Source organism: Grammomys surdaster, unplaced genomic scaffold (genome assembly GCF_004785775.1).
Source record: "Grammomys surdaster isolate TR1022 unplaced genomic scaffold, NIH_TR_1.0 278, whole genome shotgun sequence".
Classification (NCBI taxonomy): domain Eukaryota; kingdom Metazoa; phylum Chordata; class Mammalia; order Rodentia; family Muridae; genus Grammomys; species Grammomys surdaster.
The window spans coordinates 1,957,960-1,967,278 of NW_021604719.1; the positions used below are offsets into that span (position 1 = coordinate 1,957,960).

Genomic DNA, 9,319 nt, shown 5'->3' on the forward strand with positions numbered 1-9,319 from the left:
AGTGAGTTCCAGGCCAGCCAACACTACATAGAATTATTTTTTAAATAATTCAAGCAGCTTTCTTTCATTTTATGAAATGTGAATACATTAGCCTAGATCAAATTTTATATAAGGTAAACTTATATGACAAAATTAAATTTTTCATTCAAAATTTTCTTCTCTTATAATTGACAGAAAAGATATGAAATATACATTCTTGTCATTTTTATTATTTCTTTTAATTAAAATTATGACATTCTGATTATCAAATCTGATAGAGTCCATCAACCATTTTGAAAGTCTTAAAATCCATCCTAACTCCTGAAGTAAATTGAATAAAATTTTCAAGTAATATCCAAAAGGAATTAAAATGCCTTGAGATAAATTAAACATGTGGTATATGAATTTTTAAATGATGAAAAGGAAATAAATTATTTGGCAAATAGCATATAGCTTACTTATGAACAGTTTGCACTAATCCATTGTACTTCAATTAAGCACATTTTCCACAATTCTTCTATACCTTAACTTGCTATATTTACTTTGGTATATTTTAAATACCACATTATGTTTCGAGGCACACTTTGCTATTTTGATCATAGTTTTCTCCTTATTCTTATTTCTCTTCTCTGTAAAGAATTATTGTATCTTATCATATGATGTATCTTACATTTAAACTGCCTGTGATACTTACTAGATTCATTTAAATTATACAAAGATATATTCCCAAATGTTTGAAACTTAAGCTATCTACTATAGCTTCCATTTTTAGCTTGCAGAATTAAGGATATATTCAATATGCTAAAGTTCAAATTCTCAATCCAGGAACTTTTCATTTTTTAACAAAATAAAAATAACACATTAACTTGTTTTTTTATTTTAAAATTAGAAATCACTGTCATTTAGCTATGGTGGTGATTTTTTAAACTAACAAGCTTATCCCTGTTTTGAAATGTTCATTCTGATGAAACTCTGGTGATAATGAAGAATACCTCTCTCCTTTAGGTACATCTTGACGACTTGGAAAATTCAAGTTACACCCAGGAATTCCATTCACCTGTGCTTACTCACCTGGACCACAGCCACATAGAAACTGCCTGAATGAGACATTCCGAGAAATAGAACTCGGGCTGTGACTCATCCCTTTATTGTAGTGGAGCCTTAGAGGGAAAAGGCAGGGGGGATATACTGGTTGTTAGGAAAATGTAGGTTACTAGAAGAAAATAACATCCTCCATTAATAAGATCTAAGGTGCGACTCACATAATTATTTTCCTTCTTAAGATTGATGAGGCTCATGAGGCATTTCTTTAAACTGTTGACAGCACCTCATAAATGCCTGAGGTGTATAGGACTGTATATGGTTTTAGAAAAGATTTTTATAAAGAAGGTGGAGATCCCAACTCCCTTCATGCTGTTTCTCTCTGTATATATATTTATGTCTGAGTGTGTATTCTAGGGTTTCTGGGAAGTGTCTTGACAGAGAACCTAAGCTGAGCAAAGCAGCCTTGATCTGAGTGAGCTAACTGGCACCATGAAAGTAGCAGGTGTCTTTCTGCTCATCTCTCTGGCTCTTCTCTGCTTTTTCTCAGGTGAGTTTTTCCTTACAATTAACATCCCATAGTTACATCAAAGCCAAAAGGAGATGAGGAGATCTTCCTCACATTTCAAAATCCTAATGATTTTTATGTAAAAGAGCAGTTAAGAAATAATATCATAATGATGACACTGGTAATGATGATGATGACGGGGACAGTGGCATGGATGATGAGAAGTGACACTCACCAAGCATAGGCTGCTGTACTGACGGCGGCTGTAGATCATCTCTGGTTATTTTGTAAGAAGTTTGTATCCATGTTCTTCATGTAGGAAACTGAGACACGGAGAAAGCAACTGCTAATCTACTTATAACAATTCTGTGGAATTTATAATTTGTATTGAGGTCTTAAAGAGTTCATTGTCGATGATTATTTGCAAGAACAAGTCTAGAAGACAAATAATTGGCATAAAAACTAATCTTGGCTTTTCAGGAAAAAAAAATGTCCTTGACTTTTTTTATTATATCAGAGAGAGTCAAGTAATTGAAATTGAAACAGGAAAGGAGACAGAAACTCAACGTGAAGCTTTGAAAAGGAGTTATTGAGACCTAGAGTGAAGTATTTTATACTTTATATCTCAGTATAAAGATACTCATGTTGAGAAGAAACAAAACCTGCATTTGTAGGTCAAAGGAAACCCTTGATGATCATAGCATTTTCTCTTTACAGTCTCTTCTTTTTAATCTATTGGCTAGTGGTTAGAGTGTCCATTGAGGTAAATAGACCATGGTACATTTCCATCTTTCCCACTAAATTCTTACATTAACTAAAGAAATTTCTCAGTCTTCTTGGATACTTTTTCCTGTGTATATGATAAGGGATGAGACTAAACTTGGGGTGTGGGGTGCCATCCATGGGTTATATATTATTTTCTGGGACTGTAGATGATAAATATTGTGGCTTCAAGGTTACTAAGAATTTGGAAAAAAAATCAATGAGATAAAGTTGATTTTAAAAAAGCTCTCTATAGTTAGCCATATTTATGAAGCAAATACTTATATATATTAAAATTTAGATGAAAGATTATTCTAATATTGTCAAATAAGTTTGTCTGTTAAAACCAAACTATACCAAAAATATTTTCCTGAGGTAGCAGAAAGATAGACCTAGTTAAAACTTAATCTCTGAAGTCAGTTGTCATCCTTGGTAGCCTACCATTGTAAAGATGAATTTACTCTAACAAGATCTAATTGCCTGAGTTCTTCAGAGAATGAATACTACACAAACACACCAGACATCATTCATGGGGGTAGCATGCTCAAGGAAACTAATGTTGAAAGTGTGAAAGTGAATTTAAGTCCTAATATTTCAATCATTCAGCTCCGAAACCTTTCTGAGTTTCTTTTTCTTGTGTAAATTGAAAATACAGAATAAGCATTCTTATATGAGGAATTAAATCATAAAATGCATATAAAAAGTTTGAAATAGTAGAAGGGGAACAATAGCTATTCAATAAATGTCTTATATTAATGCTATACCTAAAATACAATAAAGAGCACCTTTTCTTTAAGCATTGTCAATATGAATTTAGTTTCTGCCTTGCTGTTCCCAAATATAAAACATGGGCAAATACTTTCCTTTCCAAGCATAGGTTTTTCAAAGTGAAATATTGACTGTAAATTATAATAATTAAATTTCCAAGAACATAAAAATCACTGACAAGATTTACAAAACGTCAGACACCCCAGCACCTAGTTTCATAATGTGTGATTTCCAAGGAAGGTGGCAGTCTCTGTGTCCATAACAATCACCCATTCTTCCAGTTATGACTCATTGCTGCTGGGAAAGCCTCAGGAAGAGATGACGTGGCCGCTATAAAATTTAAGAGCTGTGGATTTTTCTGCGTTCATTAATACATTGCACGTGGAAATATGTGTGCCAACTACCCCTGAGTGCCAGTCCATGTTGGAGGCAGCATTAGCCTGTACTTCCTCATTGAAGAAGCTTTGGTCTTACATGCATGAACGCTCTTGATTCATTCACACCTGCTAAGAAAGCACCACACACCCAAAACCATGAATATTAATATTAAGAGAGAAGAGGATGAGAAGAAGACTATATAAGAAACCATCTTCAAGAACTCCGAGAAGTAAAACAGGCAAAGAAAATGAGAGATCAGAAAGAGGAGGGAATCAGTCTTTAAGGATGTATACATGGATCATATCTTTAAAATTGAATTTTGATAGAAAGCACAGAGTTCCTGAGTTTAGCAAGTAGTAAACTATTCCACTCTCCATTGTATATGCTTTGATAGAAGGGAAGGGCACTGCTCCTTGGGATGCTGGTCAAAGCAGAATTTCCAAGCCCATTTCTGTGAAGTGAAGCCAAGAATGATAAAGTCACTCCCATCATGAATGAAAAGTTAGGGCAAGACTGTGTCATGAATCTCTCGATCTTTCACTTAACCCTGATCACCAACAAAATAAGCGAGCAGACTTGAAACTAAGACCCATGGGGCTTTAGGAAATGGCCAAGAGCTGCCATGATGAGTGCAATATTCCTGCTAAATTTGCAGATCTCACTGTTTGCACATTCAGAAATTACAGTGTTTGGAATTTGTGCTTTTTTTTTTCCAGGTGCCTTCAGTCAAGGAGGACAGGTTAGTACTTATCTGTCTCTATTTTTCTGGCCAAGGTAGTGTATGGCTGCTATTCCCTGGCTCAAAAAAGTTTTATCTATGCTATGAAAGAAGTTAGGGAGGGAAGAGAAAAATGCCTAATTTAGAAATCACACGTAACAGTGAGATTTTAAACTAGTTTCTCATCTTACACATTTTTAAGTTTAAAAGAGCTTAAACCTACGTTTTTATACACTGACAGTGTGCTATGTTATGCACAAACACAGGATGGCTGAGAAATAAAGTCTATGTCCTAGTCTTAACTTAACCGGACTATTGAACTGAAAAGTTAGCAGTTCGCCAGGTTGATAATACCACAGCTATTAAACTAGGCACTAATAATCACTTTGCAGAATAACTTGCAAACAAGGTAAAAATGATTTGGAAAACTATAAACACTAGATGTGAGTTAGTTACTAATATTTAATTAACTCCCTTTCATTGAGTTAGAAGAGAGGTTTTTGGTCTTTTTTTTGGTTTTTTTTTTTAACAGAAATAAGAAATGAACATAGTTTTGTGTACGAAGGATACAGTCTTCCACACCCAAATTTAATGCAAGTTGGGGTTAAAAATCAGAGTGTATTGTTGCTTTGTTTTGTTTTTCGGTCTAATGTTTATTCAAGAGCATTTTTATTGTTCTTTTTTTAATCTAACCATTGATAATTTATACAAACAAACAATGTTTGCCCTAATGGCCCTGCAAATTCTGTTGGGCATTCAAATTTAATTTGGGTACTAACTTTTTAGATTTTAGAGTTATCTAAGGGTGCTTGACATCAAAATTTTCAGATAGCATTGCCAACTGATTTAGCATGCAAAGAAGTTTAAAAATTACTTTTCAACTCTGGTGTATGCATTATATTCATGTTTGTTTTTATTAACTTTAGTATTTAATCAATTAAGATACATCTTAAATTTGATAGTGTATTCTATTTGTCCACATGTGTATGTATTTATATATATACATACATGTGTGTTTGTGTTCTTATATGAGGTCATATATTCTATAATGTATGTACTCAAAAAAATGTCATACTACAGTTTATACAACATTTAGAAGCAAAAAAAAAAATAAGTCAGCCAGCATGTTTCATACTCCATTAAACTGTAAAATAAAATAATCCATCTATTGCACATAAATCTACATAGTTATAAAAGATTTGAAATTTAACCCCAGGTTTATCATTAACCCATATGTTGCTTCCTTTCTTGGGATTTTCATTTCTGAGAGTTTACTTGTGTTTTATATTGTGTTTTATATTGCTCAGGTATTATCTACTAATTGCATATCCTGTTGTTTTGCATGTCTAAGTATTATGGTCTGCTTGCTTTAGGGTCACCTGGCTTTCTTTCTAAATACAAATATCTTCATGTAAGATGTTGAGGCAACAGTTGTATTGTTAAGGAATTTGAATCTGAGTTCTAAACAACTGCACAGGTCATAGCTACACAAAACAAAATCTATCAATTAAAAAAATGAAAAGAAAAACAAAACAAAGCAAAAGCCAGAAACTAAGCTAGACAATGAAGAACTGGCTTTGGAGTCAGACAATGTGAATGAAATGTAATTCACCTGTTGTGTGTGTTGGCCGTTTTTCTATTCTTACTACCTCTGTTTCCACATCTTTAAGGTGAAGGATGAGTTGCAGTAATATCTAATGCCTCTTTCTGCTCTAAACATTTGAATTTTTATGAACCAAGCCTGCACTGCCAAGGCTGTTGCCTCTGAACCATAAAGCACAAGGAAGGTTTTGATCTCTGAGACAACACCCAAGTGGCCTTACTCTTTCTGCTTTGCCAGAGGGAGAGTGAGGCAGAAAGATGTATTTATGTTAGGAACATGCTGGTTCAAGTCAGACTCAGGCAAGACAAAAGGATGTCAGGTTTCCTCCAGCATTCCAACATTCCAGCACTCAGTTCATTTTCCCCATGCCAGGAATTTTGTCCATGACACATCTTCCAGATTATAGGGTGCACTCCTAATTATAGGTCTTTTCAAAGTTTACAATTTTTTACAACCATTCTTCAAGGTATCAGGGTGTGTTTGGTCACACCCATACGTGTGATCTCAGCTCTGAGAAGGCTGAGGCAGGAGAAGCATCTAATCTTAAGGTTAACCTTTGTTTATGTAATGAAAAGCAGACTGGACAAGCCTAGGGTCCAGACAGAGTGAATGCTCTCTGCTTTCCTATTCTTTTCTACTTTCCAAGCCTCGAGGTTTGAGTGTCATACCCTTGAGAGTCATTTAAATATATGGTCCTATCAACTGCTTTTTTTCTTTAGAGTTTTTGGCATAATTAAGTATTGTATTTTAAGATAAGGACTGATTAATTTTAATACATTCTTAAAACATTGTTCCACTACTAAGATGAGTTTAAGTTCTTGGTTCTTCACAGTCCCCATGGTTTTATTTAAAATTAATGTATTGACAATATTTAAATGCAGTTTGAATGTGTTAGACAGCATCCACAATGTAAACACAAATAGAAATATAACTGAAGCCTGGGAAAGGGAATGTCGGTTAAGTCTACCAGCAACAGAAAGTGAATGGCATCAAGTCCCAGGACTGCTGGATCCATACTGACTTAGCTGTAATCAACTGTAGAGAGCCACCATGTAGTCTCTGTAAATAGTTTCGGGAAGTACTTTTTTCTGACAAATTTGATGTGATGATTCTTATTGACCTGTCTTATGCAAAGAAGATGATGAAAATTACAGTTTAAAATAGCCATTCTCCAAATGTAGAAAGGTTGATACCAGTAGAAAATCTTATACAGAACTGAACTTATGGTATTGGTCCAGACAATAAATGCTAAAAACTTTTACAGGAAATAAACTAGGGTTAGCAAAGAAGTGGAGAAGTGAAGAAAGAAGGAAGAAAAGAAAGAAGAAAGGAAGAGAGAGGGAAGGAAAAGGGGAAAGAGTGAGGGAGAAAGGAAGGAACAAATGGACAAACGAATGAATGAACGAACGAACATTTCAAAGGGGAAAATGACAGCTTCAGCAAAAGATCTAGCTGAGAAATTTCAAGAGTGGAGCTTCCAGGAAAATGGAACCATTAGAATACAAGGCTGCTGAGAGGACAGAACACATGCTTTGGAAATAACTAATTATTGACTATGAAGTAAGCTGATAATTACAGGTTTCTTAATCTGCTTACATGAAAATTAGAGAATGAGTTACTGATCATGGCATGAATCGGGATTATTTAAGAAAGTACATACATATTCTTAGAGAAAATCAAGTATTTAAAACTACTTTGAAAATAACCACAGCCATATTAAGGAAGGGAAAAAAGCAAGAAGTGGAGATGAAGGAAACAGACATATTATAAATTTTGGAGTTTTTAAAAGATTTGAGTGATCAAGAATTGCATATACCATAAGAAACTAGTAAAGGCTTTATTAGTAACCAGGGTTTCTATTCTTGTAAGCATCGTTTTTGGAGAGCAGTGGCAAAAGAAAAGGGGCACATGAAAGTGGAAAATTAGTCTAGATCAGCAGTTTTCAGCCTTCTTAATGCTCTGATGTCATGTTCAGAGCATTGTCAGAGTTCATGTCAGTCTCCCATGTTGTGGTGACTCCAACCATAAAATTATTTTTATTGATATTTCATAACTGTAATTTTGCTACTGTTATGAATTGAAATGTCAATGTTTTCTCTAATGGTCTTAGACAAACCCTGTGAAAAATATCTTCAACCACCACAGGGTCAGGAACCCCAGGTTAAGAATCACTACTCTAAACAGAGATGGGTTTAGAGGACTGGAATTGATGAAAGATGGAGTTAGAATTGAAATTATTTTTCAACACATAAGAAATTATATTATCTTCCATCTAAAGTCCATGTGCTTTGTGTGTGAGAATGTCCATTTTCCTTGACTTGATTTGTAAACTTAATATGATTAAAATACTAATCATCTCAAGTCTTTAGTTGACTTTATAAGCACACGTGTTTAAATTTCAATAAAAGTAAACAATTCTACTGTCTCTATTAATAATTACAGCTAATCTGGTTACTGAAATGTCTTGCCATTCTTGCAATCTTTTGGAGAAAACAGTTCTTTGAAGAACCACAAGAGGTCAGGCCAATACTTGGTTTGATAGCCAAAACCTGATGAAACTCTTGAATATCAAAGAACATTAAATGAAATTTCTTTTTAAATCTGAAAGCAATCCAAACAACACTAAAAATAAATCTTATTCAAATATGGAAGCAATCACCCTAGAATTCTGGTATGTGATACACTTTACCTGGCTTGTGTTTTAGAGAATACTCCTCCAACAGGAAATCTTTACAACTCCTTTGAGACATTTTCATTAGATCCACAGGGCACTATAGTTCTCCTTACATTTCTAATGCTCATGAATGGAACCTAAGTGGAGAAATGGTAACCTACCATCTCCTCCATCTAGATCAACTTCAACTTGCAGGAAGGAGCCCCTCATTTAGCTGTTATTTAAACCAAATTTAAAAGATGAAATTCAGGCACATGAAAGGCATGCCAGAAATAACTCTTAATATTTTTCTTCATGTGGTAGACCTGTGTGTTCCTTTTATCTCTCACACTGCCTTGTAGTATGATTTTTGGTTGGTTGGTTGGTTGGTTGGTTGGTTGGTTGGTTGGTTGGTAGGTTGGTAGGTTGGTAGGTTGGTAGGTTAGTAGGTTGGTTGGTTTTTTTTTGTTTGGTAACTACATTGGCATTTTGTGCCTCTGCAACAGGTTCCTCTTCTTATTGCTGTGATGTTGCTTAACCTTTACAGTGAATGCAAAGGGTTTCCTAGATATAGAAGAAGCATTGAGTCAGAAAAGACCATGTTTCCTATCCAGATCAAGAACTGGAGACAGAAAAGCTTTATTTAAGCCACTTCTATGAAAGAAGTCATTGTTACTTTGCAGGTGATTCAAACTAGATAGGCCACTGGAAAATACCTAGTCTCATGAAAGAGATCATGTTCTACAAATGGAAAAGGCAAGGGTTTGTTTGTTTTTTTTTAATGGACTGGCCACAGGGAATTTGACCATTTTCCAAAGAGTATATGGGCAACACAAATTGGACTTGGTGGGTGTTTTTTGTTTTGTCTTGTCTTGTCTTGTCTTGTCTTGTCTTGTCTTGTCTTGTCTT

General features: G+C 34.5%; 1 protein-coding gene across 2 annotated transcripts in view; it reads left to right on the forward strand.

Annotated features, from left to right (window-relative positions):
- Nucleotides 1-1,436: 1,436 nt before the first annotated feature.
- LOC114629223 (serine protease inhibitor Kazal-type 6) overlaps nucleotides 1,437-9,319 on the forward strand; it is a 12,119-nt gene continuing 4,236 nt past the window's right edge. The window contains exons 1-2 of one of the 2 annotated variants that reach the window (XM_028777234.1): nucleotides 1,437-1,570; nucleotides 4,153-4,175. In XM_028777234.1, the coding sequence (XP_028633067.1) occupies nucleotides 1,513-1,570; nucleotides 4,153-4,175 (81 nt within the window). In that variant the 5' untranslated portion in view covers nucleotides 1,437-1,512. Of the gene's footprint in view, nucleotides 1,571-3,619; nucleotides 3,720-4,152; nucleotides 4,176-9,319 lie in introns of those variants that run through there. The other variant, XM_028777235.1, reaches the window with a different exon arrangement.